The sequence below is a fragment of the Thunnus maccoyii genome, chromosome 6 (genome assembly GCF_910596095.1).
Source record: "Thunnus maccoyii chromosome 6, fThuMac1.1, whole genome shotgun sequence".
Classification (NCBI taxonomy): Eukaryota; Metazoa; Chordata; class Actinopteri; order Scombriformes; family Scombridae; genus Thunnus; species Thunnus maccoyii.
Window position 1 is genome coordinate 12,058,250 of NC_056538.1, and position 23,309 is coordinate 12,081,558.

The following is a 23,309-nucleotide window of genomic DNA, read 5'->3' on the forward strand; positions in this document are numbered from 1 at the left end:
CACACCCTCATGCAGCTTCTTCCGACCACCACCAGACGACTCTCTCTCCCTCTCTCTCCCTCTCTGTCTCTGGAGCTAAGCCCCGCCTCTGACCAGGTTACGGGGCGGGGCTATGGCTGTGCGGAGCCCGGAGGCAGGCAAAGCGTCTCTCGCTACAGCTGTGCTCCGCTTTTGTCGGACTACCGCTCCTGTTCTTGCGCTTTTCTACCCGGCAGAAAGGACACAAAGAGAGGGGACAGACAGCATGAAATAAAGACAGAGCATGAGAGCGGCGGGGCCGGCAGAGGGACACGAGCAACCAAACCGGACTACAGTCTCGTCAAGACACGGATACTATTAAACTCCAGACTGGATACGGAGCTCCGCAGATGTGCGCACCGGATTTTACCCACCAAAAAGAGTCGAGACCGGGGGGAGAGGGGCGGACTTTATCGCGCAGGTAGGGTTTTTTTTGTCGTCTCGGTGTTAAGAGAAAGTGGGTATTTGTCCCTCCTGAGTCGACTAGGGAAGAAAGCTACGCTAGTATCCTACAAATCGCCCAGCCAGCCTGTGCTGCAGTGTTTGCTACATTGTTTGCTGTTCAGCAAAGCTCCGGGTCTGCTGTAGAAATGTTTGTTAACGAAGGGAAAGCTGCTGTAGCGACGTGCTGAATTAAAGCTCCGGGGTGCTCCGTTTATCTTTTGTCGCTGCTCCGCCGCAGTGGCTTGTAGGCTCTATGTGTGTGTGTGTGTGTGAGTGTGTATGTGTGTATGTGTGTGTGTGTGTGTCGACTGTAGCCTACGTGCAAACTTGCTCGGGCAGCGATGTGTAAGCGGCACGTAGACTGCAGGGGCCGTGTATCGGACTCCCGTGATCAAAATATATAGTCCCGAGAGAGAGAGAGGGGTTTTGTTACAGTGCTGATTTTATCGCTCCTGCTTTGGAGACGCAGCTGTAATTGCAGGCATGACGTTAGTAAGAGACTAAAAGACGGCCGAGTAAAAGCAAAAGAAACAGCCCAATTATATAATCCTCATTTTTATATGATTAATGAAGCTGGTGACTGTGTGCTCAAGTTCCCTCAGCAGGATTAGGTAATATATTTTCCGCTCCAGTTGCTGGCTGCGATAGGCTGGAGCTTTTTTTCCCCTCTCCTGCTTAAAACGAGAATCACTATAACAAGCTGTAATATTCCTATAGGGGCTTTTAATGTGTCTGTGCTCAACAGTGAGTAGCAGATCATCATGGTGGCTGTTACTGTAATACCCCTGTCATATCTGCAGGGTCATTAAGGGACCAGACCAGTCTAGTTTTTGTCGCAGGGGTTAAACAGGTTTCGTTTCAGCAAACAGAGGGCGAGGGTTTTCCTTTCCAGGAAAGGAAAGACGAGTTTTCACTGTTATGTTTTTTTAATGACTAAATAGCTCGTCCAAGCAACCTATTAATCATCGCTTCATGCGCCAGTATGACTTCACCTCAGATTATAGGATTATAGGTGTTATCTTTGATGACTACCTCTTTCTCTCTCCTTCTCTCTTTCTCTCAGGACTGTCGGGGTTTAAGAGGGGACCATGGATAAAACTTTGCACATTCTCCAGAAATCCGCAGACGGTGTGCCGACTGGGATCTCCCTGGATGTGAGCTTGAATATGGACGAAGGGGAAGATTTCACGGAACAGCAGATCGTGGGACTCCCGGACAAAATACCTCTGGTGAAACCTTATTTTAAAAAGAAGCAGAGGAAATTGGACGCCAAATGCCTCCACCGCGCCCTAGAGGACCCTATACTGACCACTTTACTGAGCACGGATACGCTGGTCTCCGGGGACGGAGTGTTTGTTCCCCGGAACCAGCCGGGTCGGACTCCAGGAAACCTGTGCGCAGCAGCCGTGGTGAAACAGAACTGCATTGGCCAGGTGTGTCTGAAAGACCCGGCAGCTGCTGGCGATGCCACAGCTGGGACTGGAGTTCCGGGGTTGATGACCCGGGACGGTGATGTGGAAATAGCTGATACTACTGCGGAGCTGGAGGAGACAGAGCGGCGAGGGGAGAGACCCAAGATCACCGATCCTACCCCCGACAGCCGCTGCTTTCAGCTGAAACCTGGCCTCAGGGCGGCCGGGAGTACAGTAACAATAACGCCCGCCAGCAGGGATATACCTCCCATAGTTGCACCCCAGGCTCCTCACCAGGAGGGGGCCATCAAAAGCAATGACCTCTTAACCTCTGGGGCAAAAAGCCTTCCAGTTAAAGACTGCACTGGCGTCCAGGCCCCCCATTCCCTCCTCCTGCAGGCCCCTCAGCCCGACAAAGGAGTGCTATTTCAGGATAAAAGCGAAGAGGCCTCCCTGGACCTGGTTTTTGAGCTCCTCACCCAGCTTCAGTATCACACACACCAGTCAGACTCAGTGGACATTTGTGTGGATTTCCTCCAGGGGCAGTGCGCTTATGGCAACGACTGCGCCCACCACCACACCGTTCTGCCTTACCACTGGCAGATCCGCAGGAGCAGTGGTCAGACGTGGCAGAGCATAGCAGATGAATCCCAGGAACAGCTGGAGAGACTGTACTGCAACCCGGACAATGAGCAAGTCAGGCTCAAGTTTCAGTAAGTATCCCACCAACCGTAGTGTTTAACCTGCAGGCTACATCATTATATTCTGGGGATACTACATGCCCTCTGGTTAGATACAGGATCCTACTGCGGAGAGAAGCAGCACCCAGAGTGTTTCTGCATTTCTGTTTTGGATCTGTGCTTCTGGGTCAATTCACTTTCAGTTCAATCAATTTAAAATAGGAAATGAAACCACAATTCACACACTTGTCAGTTTCCAGCCATAAATTTACTGACTTATAGGCCTTAAATTTTTCCTCACATCCTCTCACTGGATCGATACAGTGCTGGAAAACATTGCAGCCACACCAGTACACCGAAGTGTTGTAAGTACTGCTGAAAAGGCTACTGTGTGGTAAATTGATAGGTACCTGTGACATGGCAACAATAGTACAGTAAGCTGATAGGCTGCTCGTGAATGATAAGCTACTTCTGGTTTGGTGTGTGTTGGAAACAGTAGACGTCGGGTCTGAGCTTCCTCTTCAGTTTCACCGGTGCTGACAAACTGAAAGCTTTGACACTGCAGCTGCTCCGTACATGTGTGGCTGATAGACTGCGGCCAAGCGAGTGTGCCTGTATGACTGTTAACGTCCCTTAATACCATAAACGTGTTTTATTTATGTGTGAAAGTGCATATCCGTGCTGTTGATCCCCCGTCTATGCGTGTGTGTGTTTAGCCTTCACATGTCTTCCAGTCAATGTGTACACAATTTGTATCTCTTTATTTGAACTATCATATCAGCTATCGTGCCCTTGTGTAGGTATGGCACTCCGTCTCCCTATCCTGATATCGCTTATCTATTTCCTGTATTTCCCTGCTCCCAAAACTCAGCCCTTTGATTGGCCTGAGCTCCGTCCAAACCAGACTTTACAGCACTTGGCAGAAAGCTGTGAACTTCCATGACCCTCAGTTGCCTTGTGCGGTCACTGACACAGACGCACTTGGCAGCTTCTCTCCCTCCCTTGGTCATAGACATGCACACAATTGTGTATACACACACACACACACACACACACACACACACACACGCTGCTTGGCACGCAGATGCTCACACGAATCGGTTGCACAGAGAAGCTCAGTGGTTCGCAGTGCTCACACGCACGCCTTTTAGCAGACAGAGATAAACCTCTCTTTCACTCTCTCACACACCCACATAGATACACACACACATGCGAGCACTTGGCAAGCCCCAGTGGGGTGACATAAAGGAGCATGCACGGTTTCCTGTCAAGATGTACTTGTGTGTATGCAGAGTCACGCACGGGAACTGACATACAACAAACACACGGACATTGACCTTATTCTAAATAAGGCAGTATTTTAGAAGAAGCTGGTTACACACTTTGTTTTTAATTGATTATTCCATTAATATTCACTTTTTCTAATAACGCAAGATGTCCCCTCCGCAGTGGTCTTCGTCACAAAGCCAGAGTTTCTCGTCACTCTGCAGCCCCAACATGCAACATGAATGAATGTATGCAACATGGCATACGATGTATCATATGCCATGTTGCTACATTCATGAAAATCTTGCTACGTCTTTTTTTATCACTATTTCTGTAACATTTAGAGCTGCAATTAACAATTATTGTCATTATCCAGTAATCTGCTGAATTCTCAATTAATCGTTTGAATGTCAGAAAGAACCCAGTTTCCTGGAGCCAAAGGCCTTCAGATGTTTTGTGTTTGTCTGATCAAAAGTCCAAAACACAAAGATATTCAGTTTACTGTCATGTATGACGAAGAGAAGCATTGAATCATCACATCTGAGAAGTTGAAAACTTTTCACATTTTTTCTTATAAATGGCTAAAACAATGACTCTAATATCAAAACAGCTGCCAATTAATTTCCTGTCGATCAACTAATCAGTTAATGATGATGGTTTTCATCAACTACTGATCTGCTGATTATGTTCTTAATTGTTTGGTCTATAATCTTGTCCACCATCACACTTTCTTAAAGCCCAATGTGACGTCTTTATATAGCTTGTTTTGTTCAACCAACAGTCTTTTTAATTTACTATCAGATAAGTTAAAGAAAAGCAGTAAATCCTCACAATGGAGACAGAGTTAGCAATGATCACAATGGTTGCAGATCCATCTGTTGATCGATTAATCAACTCGTTTTTTCAGCTCTAGTAATGTTTGCAGAAAGAAACTGTTGAGCAGTTTAGGTGTTTAACATTTCCCAAAATCAGCAAACACAAAGCAGATGTTCACTGTTTGATTAAGGCGTGGACATGTCTTAAGGTCACGTTAAGGTCATCAGAAAATTTAAGCAATTCCTTAGTGACATTATTGCCTGAACGGGGTTAGAAGTGCATTCAGTGTCGTCACAGCCAGTGATGCAGCTATACCATTATACATCAATCTGTCAGCCACACCCGACCAAATCATCCAGACCATCATGATTTACTGAAACCTCTGAGTGTCCATGTGTGTTTGTCTTTGTTTATGTCTGTGTGGACAGTACACACACACACATACACACACACACACACACACACAAACCTCAGTGCGTATGTGTGTGTGTACAAAGATTTGTATGTGTCGAAGTAGTTGACTCATGTTTTCAACTGAAATTCATGCATGCATATTGCTCCACAAACAGGATACGCACCTGGTGATGTCAGCCCAAATTCTTCAGAGGCTTTTTGAGCTTGTTTCACTCTCATACAGTCAGACAGGACCATCTGGCTCGCTCAGCAGAAGCTGCAGCAGAAACTAGAAACGCCAGAACATTGAAGATATAAGTGTTGTCATCAGAGCTGCAACGAGTAGTCAATTAATCAATTAGTTGTCAGCTATTTAAATTAATCACCAACTATTTTGATAATTACTTAATCATTTTGAGTTTTTTTTTTATCTATACAAGCTGTAAGTAACAGGATGTTTATTTATGATATTTTATAAGTTGAATCAGACATTAGTTTTGATGTTATTTCATTAGAAGTCCTATGACACTCTTTTGTCAAGTTACTTTACAAGATAATCACTGAATCTGAAGAAAGAGTTTAAGTACAACTGTCAGTTTCTTTGGTTGAAAGTAGGACTGCAACTAATGATTATTTTCATTATCGATTAAACTGATTATTTTCTCAATTCATCAATTAGTTGTTTGAGCTATAAAATGTCAGAAAACGGTTAAAAACTGTTTGTCAAAGCCCAAGCTGACATCCTCAAATGTCTTGTTTTGTCCTCAACAACAGTCCAAAAACTGAAAGATATTCAGTTTACTGTCATAGACAACTAAAGAAATCAGAAAATATTCACATTTGAGAAGCTGCTATCAGAGAATTGGGACATTTTTTTGAAATGACTTCAAATGGTTATCAAATTAGTTAGCGATTAATCACTGCAGCTCTAGACAAAAGCATCTGCTTAATGAATGTAATGTAATGTTCTGAATCTTCACTAGTTTTCACAGTCCTACGCTATTGTAGATATTGTCAACCCATTTATGATTTCACTTGTGTAGGAGTAGAGGCCTTTAACCAACAACAATTCAATTCTACTAATGTCTATTCATTATTCTAACCTGTCCTGTTGCCTCTTCCAGAGGGAATTCCTACATTTTTCAAACACCAGAGATGTACAACTGTAGCGAAGGTTTTTCTAACCCCGACCCTGAAACAAGTTTGACTGTTTGAGAACGGTAGAGTGAAAACTTAACACTGATGTAAAACATTTTCATTCCTGAAACTCATGACCTCTCCGACAAAAAAACACTCCCAGGTTCATGCATAGGTTTTCAAGTTTTGCTTGTTTATCTGCTGCAAGTAAACACCGGCTAATTCCTGGTTTCGAAAAAGTGGTTTATTGTGTCATTGCCCTCTTCCGATCCAGTGTTTATTTACAGCACAGGTCGGGGCTAGAAATGGGTGGGTGAGCTGTCTGTGGTGGATGTGAATATTATTAAATAGTCTGTTTTGGTGACATGTTGACGCTGGGTAAACTCTGCTGAAGGCTGATCTTCACTGGACAAAGTCAGCGTTCACAGTCTTCTGGTTATTCAGCTCTCAGTTCAGTCATTTACCCGGAGCTTTGTGCTGTGCTGGGTGTGTGTGAGAGCTCTTTTGATACTTTTCTTTGGAAACGCAATCCAGCCTGTCTTTTCATGCACACAAGCACACACACGCACACACACACACACACACACACACACACACACACACACAGGGCGAAGGCATCACCGTGGTTACCACAGCCAAATGATAACATTGTTAGTGATCTAAAGAGCAGCAGATGACTTAACAAGCTCCACTGTCGGTATGGCAACACAGGCCTGTTTTGCCCTCTGCCGTGTTGTGCAGAGCGGGACAGAAAAGAAGACGTACGAGCATTTTTGTGCATCTGATTATGTGCTGTACAGCCTGATGTACTGTTACGTGAGTGTGTGAGTGTGTGTGTGTGTTCTGTGCCAAGCTGTTCCCATGTGTGTGTATGATCCATAGCACAGGTTAATCCCATCCATATGATAAGCAGGAATGGAAGTCTGGCTAATCCTCCTTAGACATGAACTCAGCAGTAAGGAGGAATGTCACAGTCATCGCTTCTAAAAGTTATACTGTGATAATCCTCAGCTGTACGGTTGTTTATTAACAGATTTATGCTGTGCTGTAGCGTGAGTGTGTGTGTTTGTGTGTGTGTGTGAGATAGAGAGAGAGAGAGAGAGAGAGAGAGAGAGGGAAGGGGGGGGGAAGGGAGAAAATAACATCTGCAGTTTTATTTGTCTTTGTCTGATTTGAAGAGTATTACGTGATGTTTGTTATTTACAGGAAAACAGGAATTCTCAACCAAATATCTCACAATTAGACCCATTTCCTGTAATATCTGCCTGGCAAAACATCTTGCTGATTTTTTACTTAACCGCACTGAGTTTCCATATGTGTGTGTGTGTGTGTGTGTTTGTGTGTTTGCGAGAGATCGAGCTAGAGAGAGACTCTTTTGTCTGCCATGTAATAAAAGCCTTGCTTGTCATTAACTGACATAAAGAGACACCGAGCACCAAGGGCAGAGCGACCTGACACCAAGGTGTGTACGTGTGTGTTTTGCTTGTTTGCGGATGCCTGTGTGTTTATATCGCAGGGGTGGGGTGGGGTGGGGTGGGGGGGGGGGGATTCCATGTTACCTCATTGTGTGTTTTTGTGTCACGAATCAAGGAAAATGAAGGATGGTTGTGACTGCGAGCTGCTCGTCTCGCGTGTGGTGACTGCGATAAGAGGCGGTTTCAGATAGTGTGTCAGAATGAATGTGTCCACTCTTCGTGCTCGTGTTTGTGTGTGTGTGTGTGTGTGTGACGTGTCATGCCATGATTCAGTGGGGTGAGGTCTGGGTCGCTCTGCTCTCTTATTACTCAGAGTCTGCCTTTATCCCTGCATCCCCTTTTTCCCTTCTCCACCTCTTACTCCTTTTTTTTTTCTCTCTCTCACTGGATCTTTCATCCTCTTTTTTTTTTTTTTTTTGACGTTCCCCTGACTCACCCCTCTTTCACTCCCTTTTGTATCTCTTTTTCATCTCTCAATTGTCCCTTAAGGGCCTAACGAGGTGTGGAAATGTGTGTGTGTGTGTGTTCCTAGTGAGTCCTGTTTTTGCTCTTTGTATCTTGCAATATCCTCCTTCCCTCCTTCTCTATCAGCTCTCCCCTTTTATTATGTTATGATATATGTTATTTTTCACGTCAGACTCATTTATTCTCCCATCCTGCCCCTCGTTTCTCTCACGTTTTGTACCTTTGGCACATTTTAGATCTTCAAAGTGAAGGTTAAAGCACTGAGGGAGAGGACACCCTGAACTTTGAGCTTAATGATCTGCTGTAGTGGAAGACAGACACACACTCTCACAGGAACGATCCAGGACATACAGGAGACATGAGTGTACTCTTTTTTTTCCTCCACTCTTCTGCGTGTGCGTGTTTTGACAGCCATCAAAATGTAATGAAACACATTTAAATAGATAACAGGAGCAGTTATAATATGAGGAAATAACACCGACTCATGACATCAAGGTGTGTGTGTGTATGTGTGTGGTGAGAGAGAGAGAGAGAGAGAAGCCTTCGTCAGCAGATTTGCTTGACTGACTTATCTAGGCGTGACTGGATGAAGTTTGCGTGTGTGTACATGAATCTGTCGAAAGAATGTGTGTGTGTGTGTGCGTGTGTGCGTACGAGAGTGAGCTCTCATGTTATTTTTTTTTTTTTTTTTTCCCCTAGTCTGACGTTCACAATAGCATGACTGATGCTGGTATGCGGGTCCTTGTGTGTGCAGCCGTGAGAAAGTTCGTAGGTGTGTGTGTGCTGAAGGCAGTGTGTGGGATTAACAGCCATTTTGACAGTGCAGTGAGTTTTCTTAACCTTTATTTATCCAGGGAAAGGTTTTGCTGAACACGCTTTCTTTTTTTTTTTTCTTTTTTTTTTTCCAAGCAACACCCTGCCTCACCTTCAGCACAGATCCACACATTCACACCTGGGAGCTTCCTGGCACAAACACAGAGCAAGTTCAAGGGTTTTTTTTTTTTTTTGTTTTTTTTGCTTAAGGGCCTGCGTCTTTCCACCTTTAGTACACCAACACCTCTCCCAAGCCAACAGTCTGGTTTCCCAATCAGTCTTTTTCCTATAAAACTAAAGAAAAAAAAACAACCCGCTCCCAATCTGCTCTTTGAATTTGCATTTTCAGTTGAACTTGTGTGTACACTTTTGCACAAACTTGAAGCAGCCCAATATTTCAAGCGTGGTCTTGAGTGTCGACCTTGCCAGAGTGGGTGTGCCCGGCGTTTCTGTCCAACTTTTGATTGGCTTCAACATTGAAAGCACTGAATCTCAGTGCACTTAATTTAACCGGCGGAATTTTATTTTTAGAACAGCACAAACCAGTCTGGGAGTGAGGGAGGGAGGGAGGGAGGGAGGGAGGGAACGACTCTGTGAAAAACATCGATTGACACCTCTGGAGAGACCTTTGTATGTACATGTGAGTGCGTGCGTGTGTGTGTGTGTGAGAGAGAGAGAGAGAGGGAGGTAATGAGTGAGGTGGGAAGCCTGTAAACGTGACAAAGGTCACTTAACTTCCTCATAATAAAGCCTGGAGTCACTCTCAGGCTCACACGCATATACCGAAGCTCCTGTCATCATAACATACTGTTACAAGCAGAAATTGTTCTGTACCGAGAGGCAGTAAAAGACAGACAGCGAGAGGGTCATGCAGGTGCAGAGTACTTTCTTTCTCAGACAGAAAAATGCAGAGAACAGAGATGCATGTAGAGACAGAAAGAAACAGTGAAAGAAAAGCAGGGAACAGAACAGAGACGACAGAACAAAGTGAGGAAAAAAAATGAAGAAAACAAAGTGAGAAGAAGAGAACAGGTTGACCAGAGGTGAAATAAAGGATGTACTGTTTTTCACAATCGATTTGTCTCAAGTTTCTTGCCTTTCTCATCCTTGTGTATCCTGGTCTTTTCTTGTAAAACCCATTTCCATTATCCTTCCTCTTCTATTTCTCTGTCTTACCACCATCTCATATTCAAATTAAATCTCCTGTTTTCTTTCCTATGAAACCGAAACATGCTTTTGAGTCACTTGAATGTTTCAATACAGTTCAGAAAAACAATAACTCATGCGGACACCTGCAGTATCTGTCTTTCTGGTAATCAGGCTATCTGATAATCAGTGACCGTTCTGTTTCTGTACCGAGTGAACGAATTTCACTTCCTCATGCAGAGATGCATTCACTGTGACTTAGCAGAAGCGCAGAATGTAAATATAGTGTATATCCAGTAAATAGTATTTACATCTGTGTATGTATGTTTTTGTAAGATGACTCAGTTTCTGCTATCACTTCCTGGACTGAAACTGTGTGTGTGTGTGTGTGTGCGTGCGTGCGTGCGTGCGTGTAACCCTAGTGACCAGTAATTGCACTTACAGTAGATGAAACCGAACACTTGTATGCGCTGTATCCATTATAATATGAGGTTTCACTTTTCCAGGCTGTTGAACTAATAACTCGTCAGGTACACACACACACACACACACACACACACATACACAAGGTCTAAAGACTAAGACATCTAAAGACTGCGATTCACAACAAATCAGAAGCGCACTCATTACCAGAACACAACCTCTGCTTTTCACACTCACGCGCACAAACACACACACTACCAGACAGACACACACTCACCAGTGTCTGACCTTTGACATTTCATCCAATTAGTTTCCCGGCAAAAATCAATGAGCCCATTAACACTTGCAGGCTGTGTGCGTGTTTTTGTGAGTTTTGCCTGTGTGAGTGTTTAGAAAGTCTACATGTGTACATATGTATATGTGTGTTTGTGTGTGTGTGTGTGTGTGTGTGTGTGTGTGTGTCTACCTCTCTGTCTGTCTGCCGTCCATGGCATAGCGTGCTAGTCTGTGATGCCCACATTTATGTGAGTGCTATGTCTGACCCAGAAACGATTTGCCAGAGGCCCTATGGAGGACTAATGTAGAGAGACTGATGCACACACACACACACACACACACAAACACATACACACACATATTGGGGTTTTGACCCACGCTTGTCAAGACAGAGAGGGGTTGAGGGAGGTTGTATGCACAAGAATGTTTTTCAACATTTATTTACTTAGCAGATGCTAACACTTCAGTATATGAAGTAGCCTATGTTCAGTGAACAGTAGTGAGTAATGATGTGATGGACCTTTTAACCAGGTTAACCTACTTTGAGTGAGAATTAATCTTAACCTGACCTCCTACTTAATTATCTAATTAGCAGAAAAATTAGAGGCTTTTAATGAATAGTCCAACATTGAGATGGAGCTAGAGCTAGGAGGTGGTTAGCCTAGCTTAGCATAAAGAATGGAAGCAGGGGGAAACAGCTAGCCTGGCTTTGACTGAATAACTGAAAATAACAAAAAGTTCACATATATTAACACATTACATCTTGTTTTTATAATACATACAGAAACCAAAGTGTAAAAAGGATATGTTGTGTTCTTTGAAGAGGTTATGTGCTAGATTATTTCTAGGTGGAGACTTCCTGTAATCACTGTAAAGTTGCCAGGAAACCATCAGACGTTAGTTATTTAGCTTTATCAGAGCTATAAGGTGTTTTTCTTTTTACCTTTTGACAGAGCCAGCTGCTGTTTCCCCCTGTTCCCAGTCTTTATGCTATGTTAAGCTAACAGGCTACTGGCGGTAGCTTCGTATTTACTGTGCAGCTGTGAGAGTGGTATCAATCTTCTCATCTAATGTTCGGGAGAAAGGTTTATTTCCCAAAAGGTCTGATCCTTTAACCACATCATCATGCTGCACATTCTTAAGCTGATCAAAGAGGTTTTTCTCCCCAAAATAGTCATATATTCCTTAGTCATTCTGGTTTAAATCTTGACTAAATCTGCTCTGTTTTAGCTTTTCAAGAGCTATTAATGAAATAAGATTAATATGTGAATTGTTACAGTGACATTCATACTTTCAGCGTGTGTATATATAATATTTTGATCATGTATGTGTTGTTTATGTGTTGTTTTTTTCCACCTGTGTGTTTACATGTGATATGTGAGGACATGCTAATGCTGTCATCGCAGTGACTCACTTTGTGAGCAATTAGAGGTTTGGTTGTCTTGCTTCAGGACACTGGGGTTAAATTAAGGCTCCATCAACAGCCACATGACCAGATATGAGGCAGCTGATGAAATGCAAACTGTGACAAATTAACTGCCAGGTCACCATGCCACAACCACATGTTAGCTGGTCGTGTGAATGAATAATACTGGGTTTTCCACAGTGATTGCAACAAGTTGGGTAAGAGTTTTTTTTTTCTTTTTCAATCACAATAACTTTTAACACGTCATCCTTTGCTGTGTGTTTCAGGGGTCGAGTGTTCTCCCTTGACTTTGGATCGATGCGAATTTGTGACCTGGAGTTTGACCGCATCCGACGACTGACCACTCCCCCCAGCCCTCTAGCCACTCCCGCGACAAACCCAAACCCCACCCCCAACTGTCACACATTGTGGAAGTACTACTGCAGAGACAACTTTGGCTGGAGGGAATACTCTGAGGTGAGGCCTGTTTGTTTGTTTGCGGTTATGAACATGAGGCCAGACGCATTAGCTCTGCCCACACCAATCAATTGTGTAGTTGCTATGATGGGATTGATTTAGACACGCATACACACACATACACACACTGAAATGCCCCTTGTGACACAGCTGTACACAACCAATTGCAATTTATTCCACCAAATCAGTAAAGATTGACTGTTTTCTAACTTTGTGTGTGTGTGTGTGTGTGTGAGGTTGTGTTTCATGATGACGCTCATTATCACCTTGGCTTTTTGTTATCTAAACGTTTCGCCAGCCTCTCCCTTCCTCCCTCATACATTTGATGCAGAAGAGCAGGCAGCTATGTTTGCTTCTGTTATGGAGAGAAATGCAGAACAGCCAAATGCACTCAACTTCAACATAAAAATTTTAAAAAAAAACAAGTCTAACTTCTTTCTTCCCTTATCCTTTTTCTGCTTCTCTTCTCCTTCCTCTCCATCTTCTTCTTCTCCTTCACAGCCGGTGGTGAAGCTCATAGAGGAGGCAAGCGCGAGGGGTCTTAAAGAGGTGCGATTCATTACGCTCCAGAACCAGTATATCCTTAACATCCGGGAGGGCTTCCAGCAGAACGCCGTCTTCGGATTTAGACGTCAGATCAAGAAGCGGCCCATGTTCATGTCCTCTGTGATGCTTACACCCCACCTACAGTAAGTAAAGACAATTAACTGTCGCCTGCGCCGGTAGTCAATATAGAAGCTGTCTGGATGCTAAAAAGTACTTTTCCTGAGCAGCATATTATCTTCTATCAGGGATAATGAAACATTCTGGTAAGCACTGGGGTTTAGAATTGCTGCTAATTAATAGAAAGGCAGCATGACAGGAACAGACAGTCCTCAGTTGAGAGGTAGAGGTCATTCACTTGATTGATAGTCTCTCTTTGTCTCTATCTTTCACTCCCCCTGCTTGTATTTCCAATTGTACTCTCTGGCAGAGCTGATCCTTTAGCACTCAGATCTCAACCTTGTTAGAGAACATTTAGTATTTTGGATGTGAAACCACATTGACTATAAGGGGAAAAAAAAGTCCTCGATTTTGCATAAAGTGCCCAGCAACACGTGCACAGAAGCACAGACGCACTGAAAGTAGGCTCGTCAGTATGTGATACACTGTCTCCCTGAGGCTCTCTGTGTTCTGTGAGCGTCCTGAGTCCCTGTTTGGAGACAGGCAGGCACACAGAGGTCGGTACACAATGCTAATGTCGTGTTCAGGGCTGAGTACTCAAAAGCCACATTCACCTTTAATCTTCTCCTTGACCATGGCACATTGGCATCCCGAGCCGAACCTGAAACCCATATTAACACTAATTTCAGCTCAGAGGTTTTTGGCAAATCACACAGTCGCCAGGAAACAGGAGCTGTCCTGTGCAGAACAAAGTGGACCCGAACCACGGAGACGGAAAATGAGATAATGAGGCAAACCAGAACAGATGAGACAAGAGACACACAGAGAGGGGAGAGAAAACAGATAAAGAAAGCGTGAAAGGAGAAAATGTCAATCATGTGAGCCTCCACAGTTCAAGAAGTAATCACAGAAGTCATTTAAGCTGGTCTTTATTCTTTTTTTTTTTTTCCTCAAAACTAGTGAGAAAATATGTGAATGAGATTAGATCTGTTCACTTTGCTATTGAAAATAACCTGATTTCAGGAAAAGTCATTTCTCAGCTGCCGTTTTCTCAATAGCAGTGAAATAATCTGCCTCGCTTCAGTGATATTTCTAAAACAAGTGATACCAGATTGGAAACAAGTGGAGTCATCTCACCCCATTTGCAGAATCTTTCACTTCCTTGGCTGCTGTAGCAGTGTCCTGCCAGTGTCCCACACAACGAGAACGAGCTGTTCGTACAAGGCCTGGCAGCTATGAAAAGACAAAATGGAGAGCAGGAGATGGAGGAAAGAGAGAGAAAATTAGATGGAGGAAGCAGACGACAGAGAGAGAAAGAGACAGTGAGATAGGGAGTGCAGCTGAGGAGATAGAGAGAGAGAGAGAGAGAGCTAGAGAGAGAGAGAGAGAGAGAGAGAGAGAGGTCTAAATGGTTTCCAGACTGGGTGCACAGAGCTGGTGAGTGAAGGAGTGTGAAATGTGACTGTGGGAAGCTGGAATTTGGAACAAGGGCTTTGTTTCTGGGACTTTTTCATCGGTTTAGTGTGTGTGTACTTCAATAAGTTACAATGTCGGGACCGAAAGCAGGTCCCAACAAGGTTAAATTTTAGAGTTAAGACTTGTTTTTTTTAAGTTCCCAGGGAATTCATGCAAATCAGAGCAATGACCTCCTAAATAACCAAAACAAGTGTGGTTGTGTATGTGTGAGTGTATCAGGTGCGTGCTAGGCTTCGGGTGTTTTCACACCTGCACTTTTTAGTCTGGTTAAATTTAACTCTAGTTCGTTTCCCCCCTTGGTGTGATTCATTTAGGCAGGTGTGAACACAGTAATCGCACTCGGGTGTGGACCAAAACAACCACACCGAGACCCTTTAGAGGAGGTGGTCTTAGTCTAGTCCCAAACAAACTCTGGAGTGGTTTGTTTGTGGTGGGAATGTGATCCGACCTCGATCCAACCCAACCACTACTGCAAGTTTGAGCGAGGTGGCTCCTGTAGGCAGGTGAGCTTTGTATACTGGGATGCGGATGAGCGAATTAAACAGTTGCTAACAACTAGCCGGAGTAGGAATCAAGGTCAGACTTGGACTAGTACAATGTAGTACGTTGTATTTTGGCCAGTGGACCTCTTTCAGGACCTACTTCCTGTGTTTACGTTCTTGCTCCCGCCCTAGACACATCTGACCAATGAGTGAAGTGAATGTGGTTTGTGGTGCTGCATTTTGGCTCACTTGGAGCCAAGGGGAAAAACGAAGCTCACCAACTCATCATCTGATTCAGACCAGAGCAAACAAACTATAGGTGAAAACGCCCTTAGAGGTTGAGATCATTAGCTTGATTGGCACTCTGCCTGCCTCGCTCCCTCCCTCTGCTTCTGTCATCGTCTTTTCTCCTGATGATGTTATTTCCAGCCTCCCTCCCTTGTTATCTGTCCTAATCTTTCTCCTTTTCACTCTTTCCCTCCTTCTCTCCCACCCCAACTCCATCATTCTCTTGTTATCTGTCCCTTTTCATTTCACACTTGTTCTCTGCAGCAGGCCGTCTGTGATCTCTTCAAAGCACACGGGGAATAGAGACATCGATTGCAGGGAGAGATCGAGACCGGACAGACAAGATAAGGGGGAGAGAGAGAGGGAGAGACAAGAGATGAGGAAAACTGTCGCACTGCCTCAGAATCACACTGATCAGTCTCTTGACAACACACACACACACACAGAGACTCTCTCTCTCTCTTATGGCTGATAGGGCTAACAGCATTTACACTTAGAGAGCGTTAACTTGACAGCCAAACCACCGTTATTGACTCAAATGGCAGACACAATAGTTTTTCTGACACTTCCATGACAGCTCTGCAATTGGCATTTTATTCTTCCCTCTCTCTTGTTCTAGTCCCCGTCTCTCTCTCTCGCTCTCGCTCTTCCTTTTCCTCCCCGTCGTCTTGTTTGGTGTCTGGGTTTCATGTTTTTGCGCGGCCCCGCTGTTTTGTTTGGTTCGGTGACGGCTGACGGCTGCTGTGGACTGTGTCATTGTTGACCGGTGGTGGGATGTGATTTCGGAGGCGCAGATGTGTTGGTTTATCGCACCAGACAATGGGGTTTTTTTTTTTTTGGTTTTACGTTACGTTATAAAGCTTTGATTGGAAACAGATGGAGAGGAGTAGAGATAGATAGCATATTGTGATGTGCGGGTTGTCGTTAATGCTTTTGTTGCTGAAAATGAGCTGACCTGAGGCGCTGCTGTCACTGACCCTCAGCATGAATGGACACTGACAAATGAAAACACAGCCTGTATTTGAAGGCCTGTAAGAAGGAATGTGTTAAAAAGTACAACAGTAATGTGTTTTTTTGAATTTTTGCTGGCTGTAGGTTGACACAGTTTTTATTTATTATTTGTTTATCTTCTAGGGAATAATCCCTAACATCTTATTTTTTTATGTCACTATAGTAAATAAAGGTTTTTTTGGCAAAATGCACAGTGTCCATATTCTTCATAGTGTTGAAGAGCAAAATTAAATGCATTGTAGGTAATACTTAATTTCATTTCCTAGGGAGAACTATGTGAAAAAAAACTACTAATTAAAGGGAATTAGAGACATTTATTTAAGTTTAGTTGGTTGTGTTGAGTTTTATAAGAGGCCATTGATTTCCAGAGGAGTTTCTTCTAGAGATATTCTCTATTTAAACCCAAATAAGTATTCATTACTCATTCTTAAATCAATTCTCTGTGTTACTTTGTGTCCTTGTCAGTTGGCAAATGTCACATTTCTGCGTGTTCAGCTGCTGCTTAAATGTACTGACCAAATAAACTTGGTTTCCCTATAATCAGTACTAAATTACATATTCCAGGAACCTTTCTTTTGAATTCACAGCTTATGACTTCCTTTCTAGGAAATTACAAGAACTATGGGACCCAATAAAATAAAGTGTTACCATATTTGAGTAAAAGAAATACACAAATACAGCAGGACATCTTTAAATGTCTTGTTTTGTTTGCCCAACAGTCCTTCAGGATTCACTTTACAATTCTTCCTTAAATCAAATGACTGAAACGATTACTTGAGTATCAAAATTGTTGACGGCTAATTGTCTGCCACTCAACTGATGGATTCATGAATCAATTGTGTCTGTATATGTTTTTTTGTGTGTATCTGATTTACTCTCAATGCTGTAAACTCCATTCATCTAGTAGATAAACAGAAAGCATTCAAACCGGTGCTGTAAATTGTACTTGACCTCCATATTTTTGCACTAATCAACACCATGTGCTCTCTTTTCTCTCTAGGACTTTGGGCGGCCTATCTTCATCTCCTCTCCTCTGCTCCTCCTCCTCCTCCTCCTCCTCCTCCTCCTCCTCCTCCTCTGCCTCCTCCTCCTCCTCCTCTTCCTCCTCCTTGTCATCCTCATCGATGGATCTCTCTGTGTCGCACCCCCTCTCGCCAACAATCACCAACCCACCCAGCCTTTTTCCTGAGACATGGTTGCCCATGACGATGAGCCAGGACTTCCTGCAGGTGCCAGTGTCCCGCGACGACCGCAGCTACCGGACGGTGTACAGCCTGTTCCACAAAACGGTGTCGGAGACCAAGTTCAGGATCATCAAGATCCTGCGCGTGCAGAACCCTTTCCTCTGGGAGAAGTACAAGAGGTGAGCCAGGCAGCGGGACCATTTCACTTTTTTTTTTTTTTTTTTTTAAAGCATTCACTCATTGCTGGAGATATTATCTGTCAGTCAAACCACAAAATCATGAATCATTTCCCATGATGATATATTTTCTAAAAAAAAAAAAACCCAGCTAAGAGAGCCAATATTTTTATCTGTCTCTATTTCTTTTGCATGTGTTTTCTTACTTTCCAGTGGTGTGTTGTGGAGTTGTGGCATACGACTTTGACGCATTTGTGGTTGTTTTATTGAATGTAACTGTTACTGAATTACTGAAAACATCACCAGCTACAATGTCATGAGGATGGTATGATTTTAAGTGGTGGGTTTAGGTGGTTAAGTCATTTGTTTTAATAGTCAAGAGATTTCACCACTCATATAAAATAGTATTCAGCTGTAAGCACAAAAACCATCAGTCATTTCCACGTTCATATGATATTATGGGACCAAAGTACCAAAATATTGGTGTTGTGTTGTCATTGGTTACTCTTTTTTCCCTAGTTTCACATACGCGGCTGCTGTGAAAATGAATGCATCAGTAACCTTTTTAATCCAGATTTATGTTGTCGAGTATGAACTTGCAGAAAGAAACAAGAATCAAAACCGCTTTTTTAATAACAACAAACACGGGGAGGATGTGAAACAGTGTGAGAAGAGGAAGAAAAATAGGGCAAACGAGACCAGCTGTGCGGGACTTCGTGAGAATGAGTCCACAGTAGTGTGTGAACGCGGCGGATGGAGAGATGTTTGGTGATGATGATGTTCCTGTCGTGAACACAGTGGGCTAACCGCTGTGGTTAGAGCATGGCACGTCCTATCAGCTGTGACAGTTGAGCACTCCCACACCGGCTAGTACCACACGGTTTCACAATGACTCGAGTGTGAGTGTGTGTTTTTGTGTTTGTGTGTGTGTGTGTGTGTGTGAGTGTCACAGGGAATCTGAAAGTGATGCCCCCTGTGAATGTCAGTTGATTTCCTCTTCCCACACTCTAGTTATGACAGAGAAGCCATAACTGCTTGTTTTCGTGTCTGTGTGTGTATTGGCATGGAGATTTGGCTGGTTGTTTACGTGAAAGGAAGTCGTGCAGCTTTTGTCACCTTAGAACACATCATTGCTCCGAGAATAGGACAGTAGGAAATTTAGTGTGTGTTTATGTGCGCACATGCTTGTATGCGTGCAGTGTCGGTCTGTGTCAGGTCACAAGCTGCAGGGTCATGGGAGTTCAAGCCTGGGTCACCGCCTATCTGGCTCGAAATGCTTTCACCTCTGCATGCCTGATTGATCCGCTCACATCAAACGAGCTGCGTTTGTGTGTGTGTGTGTGTGTGTGTGTGTGTGTGTGTGTGTTGCTCAAGAAACAGATTAGGCTCAGTGTTCTTAACGGGTTTTAGAGCAAACAAGGTTGTGATCTCAGCTTTTGAATAGCAGGGCCGCTCCTAGCCGTCTACTAATTCATTCATTCATCACCTGAGCGATACTCTGTTTTAAAGAATGAAGAGCACAGTGTTTTTATTTCTATTTTATCATCTTTATACCTTTACTCTGTTTATTATTTTATTCTTTTGTCTACTTATAAGTATGAAATAATCATAGAAACTTAGTCTTTGAACACTGAAAGGCTGTTTATTTTAATCCTTGTCTCTCTCTGCTCCAACAGGAAGAAGGAGTACATGTCTCGCCGTATGTCAGAGATGGACCGGCTGCTGAGCGAGCGCCACCTCTTCCACGGCACCTCGGCCGACGTGGTGGAGGGCATCTGCAAGCACAACTTCGACCCACGAGTCTGCGGCAAACACGCCACCATGTTTGGTCAGGGCTCCTACTTTGCCCGCAAGGCTGTCTACTCCCACAACTTCTCCAAGCGCTCACCCAAAGGAGTCCACTGCATGTTCCTGGCCAAAGTTCTCACTGGCAGGTGTGTGTCGGCTGCTATATTTTGCAGATGACTTTGATTATGGATGGAATTTTTGTACATGCAACTTTGATAAAGTAAATTTCAATAAAGGAAATTCAGTTGAGATACTTTTGTAGAAAAAAAAACAACCCTAGATTGGACTGTCTGGTTTTGGCTAATTCAGTAAGTTAAATATTAAAAACAACATAACTCCTCACATTTAAAACTGTAAATGCAATAGCGCTATAAAAAAGTCCCTCGTTGATTTACAACATAGGCAGCAATTACCTAATTTCAAGGGATAATTGCTTCGTTATAAACAATATATCAAAATGTCTGGAAAGTTTTTATCACCTCACAGCAATACATCGTCCTATCGCCCAACCGGGGTGTATTTCATCTGATCATATTTATTTTTTCTAAGCAGTCAGATGAATGTATTTTTAAAAGTGCGGTTTCTCAATACTTGCGGTATGAGCCTCGTTTTAGAGGCAGATCTTAGCTAGGACACCATGCTTTTGGTATGAGGTGTTAGCTGGAGGAAACATAGTTTGGTAAATGTTAAATTAAGGCCTGATGTGTCCTTGTGTTTTTGGGCTTACATGTTTTTGTGTCCCTAAATATGTTGTTTGACTTTTTGGTTTGTTTGCCAAATATGTTGCCTCCAGCACATACTTCAGCTGAAATAACATCTCCTTCCGACCATATTGCTCCCTCGCTCTAGGGGTTTGAAAATAAAATATACAGTGTTAATTTAGATGATGGAAAACCGGAGGTTCTTTTCCATAAACCATCATCCGGTCATGCTATGCATCATGCTACTCCCATTCCTTAAAAATACAAGTCAAATTTAGAGCCACACATGTAAAACAGCTGATTTGGCTGAACCCATCATACATCACCAGCTTTGTTATGTTGCAGCAGACAGTCTGTGGTGTGCCCTAAGGATGGTGTGGTGGTTTGGAAACACAGCGCACACACACACACCCCACATTACTTCAATCTGTGCCGCAGCACAGGCGGAGACATTGCCTCCAGACCTGAGCAGGGATATAGACCAATAAAGAAGTTATCTTTACAGTGTGGTTAACTCTCCTGTCTGAAACCAAATCTGGCGCACAGACTCTTTAACGTCTCCACCCACTATCTTTGTCTTTAGCTGACAGTCTTCTTATTTTAATATGTTTTATTTATGACCCCAGAGAACGTGTTGCAAAGATTGATGGATTATAGGTCTTTAGGGCTTGGCATGAATATTCAAGAGAGGAAAAACAAACTGGTTACAGTGCACTACCTCATTTCATATACTTACAGTACATTCATTTCATGCACTTACAGCATATGCTTATATTATTTAAGGTGCACTAAAACACACAAAGGAGCAGCAGTCTTGTAATCATAAAATTTAGAAGAGGCATCTTTTAGGTGGTAAATTATTGCTCTGAAACTCCAGACATGCAGAGCTCAATGAAAATCTGTTTTTTAGCCTTCTGGAAATGAGGAACTACAAAGACCTGCGCTTGCCACATTAATTAGTCAAAGAGTTAATACAGTACATGTCTACACAAGTGTGCACTCAGTGTGTCTGAGCCATAAACCTAACCTTGTCTCTGTCCTCTTTGTTGTGTGTGCACAGGTTTACTGTAGGAAATCCCTCCATGCGGCGGCCTCCACCCATCAACCTCCGCGACCCCTCCAGTGACCTTTATGACTCCTGTGTGGACAACTGGGTGGACCCCCAGATCTACGTCATCTTCAACGATGACCAGAGCTACCCCTACTTTATCATTCACTACGAGGAGGTACCCAGCACAGTCGCCATCTAAGCCCTGGATCACACCTGGATCTATCAGTGTTTGCAAATAGTTTGTTTTAGTCTGTTTAGGCGCTAGATGGGTGGAGTTTACCGCACAGGACGAAAAGGAACAAAGTTTGGACCGTGAAAAACCATGGACATGATTATCACCGTAACCAATTCTCTCAATCACTTTTTTTGTGTAAACTTGTGATCTAAACAGGTTAAAACAAATTCTAAAAAAATATTTGCAAATACTTAATGATCCAGGTCTGCTATCAACTGGATCCAACCAGACTGGACTGCAGTAAGGAACCACAGACTGGTCCAGACCGGATTAAACTGGACTACACTGGACTAGCAAAGGACAACACCTGTTTGATTGAGCATTCAGAGGTGGATGACAACTGGCAACAGCTGCGACCAGACTCAACTGGACTCACACTTTGTTATCTAGTACGATCAGGAGCCTGGTAGCGATCGTCTGACACATGAGGAGTTTATCTACCTTATTAATCTGGAGCAGATCCAGAAAAAAAACCAAACCTTGTCCCCTTTATCATTTTGACTTACCGGTAGTCGTATGGCTGTATATGAACCCCACATCAGGACAAACGGTTCCCCCACACTAGTAGACAGCTAGCGTCTTGGCAGTACTGTGAATGATCAACTGGTCATATTATAATTCTGAGGAAGCAGCAACCAACCAATCAGAAGCTTCCACACACTGACCCCACCCCTCATTTCTCAACATAGTGCGTGTTTACCCAGCCGCTGGCCCGTATGTTTTTTTTTTTGTTTTCTTTTTCAAGTCTATGTGCTGCGTGTTTGAATCTTTTAATTTAGTGAACATGAATCTTGTGGCCTCTTCATCCAGACAATGGAAGTGAGTTTCAGCTGGACATCTATGTACTATAAACCTCCAGGCAGAGGTTTCACATGAAGCCAGTGCTGTTCCTGGTCAGCGTTTTTTTTGCCTTCGTGCCCACCACTTTTGTTCCTCGCGGGGGATTGAAGAGTGTACAGTTACATGCTGAGACTCGATGCTGCTGCAGCGTTTTGTCAACAGACCCTGAACCCCCTGTAACACATCTCTCTCTCGGACCGCTCTCTCGCTCAGAGACAGTAGACACGTTTCATCGAGACAAACTGTACAGACGTTCTCTTTGTTTATATTTGAACTGTGTGCCTTTTGTTCATAAAAATGTTTATTTATGTTAGTTTAATGTAACATTGATTAAATAAAAAAATCTAAAAGAAAAAAATGACTGAATGGCCAGCTTTTGCTTTATTCTAATATGATTTATTAGCAGCGGGGTTTTAGTGATGCTTTGCTCACCTCCCTCCTAGATATTCCTTCAAACGTTAATCCATTTAATACTCACCGAACGCTCATTAAGTGGGATCTGAGGAGGAGGTTTCATTCAATATATAGATCTCATTAATTAGAAGCTACAGTCATTTAGAGACTGTATAAAAACAGCTAATGTAGTCCCAGTTATGTTTATAGACACAGACTGTTTCCAAAAAGAGCCAAAAGGGATCAGTAATGTTATAATGTTGAAGGAATTGTTTGATATTTTGGGAAACAGACTTATTTGCTTTCGTGCTGAGAGCTAGACGAGAAGATGGATACTGCTCTCATATCTGTATGGTAAACATGAAAGCTAGTTAG

The 23,309-nt window shown here is 43.3% G+C and overlaps 1 protein-coding gene across 2 annotated transcripts; it reads left to right on the top strand.

Annotated features, from left to right (window-relative positions):
- Nucleotides 1–27: 27 nt before the first annotated feature.
- On the top strand, nt 28–22,884 carry LOC121899333 (TCDD-inducible poly(ADP-ribose) polymerase). 2 transcript variants are annotated; one of them, XM_042415067.1, is made up of 7 exons: nt 28–439; nt 1,526–2,587; nt 12,457–12,646; nt 13,148–13,335; nt 17,567–17,929; nt 19,603–19,860; nt 21,476–22,884. In XM_042415067.1, the coding sequence occupies exons 2-7, from the start codon at nt 1,551–1,553 to the stop codon at nt 21,663–21,665; spliced, it is 2,226 nt and encodes a 741-aa protein (XP_042271001.1). In that variant the 5' UTR covers nt 28–439; nt 1,526–1,550; the 3' UTR covers nt 21,666–22,884. The 2 variants fall into 2 exon arrangements, with proteins under 2 accessions (XP_042271001.1, XP_042271002.1); XM_042415068.1 differs by lacking the exon at nt 28–439 and adding an exon at nt 504–1,073.
- The last annotated feature ends 425 nt before the right edge of the window (nt 22,885–23,309 follow it).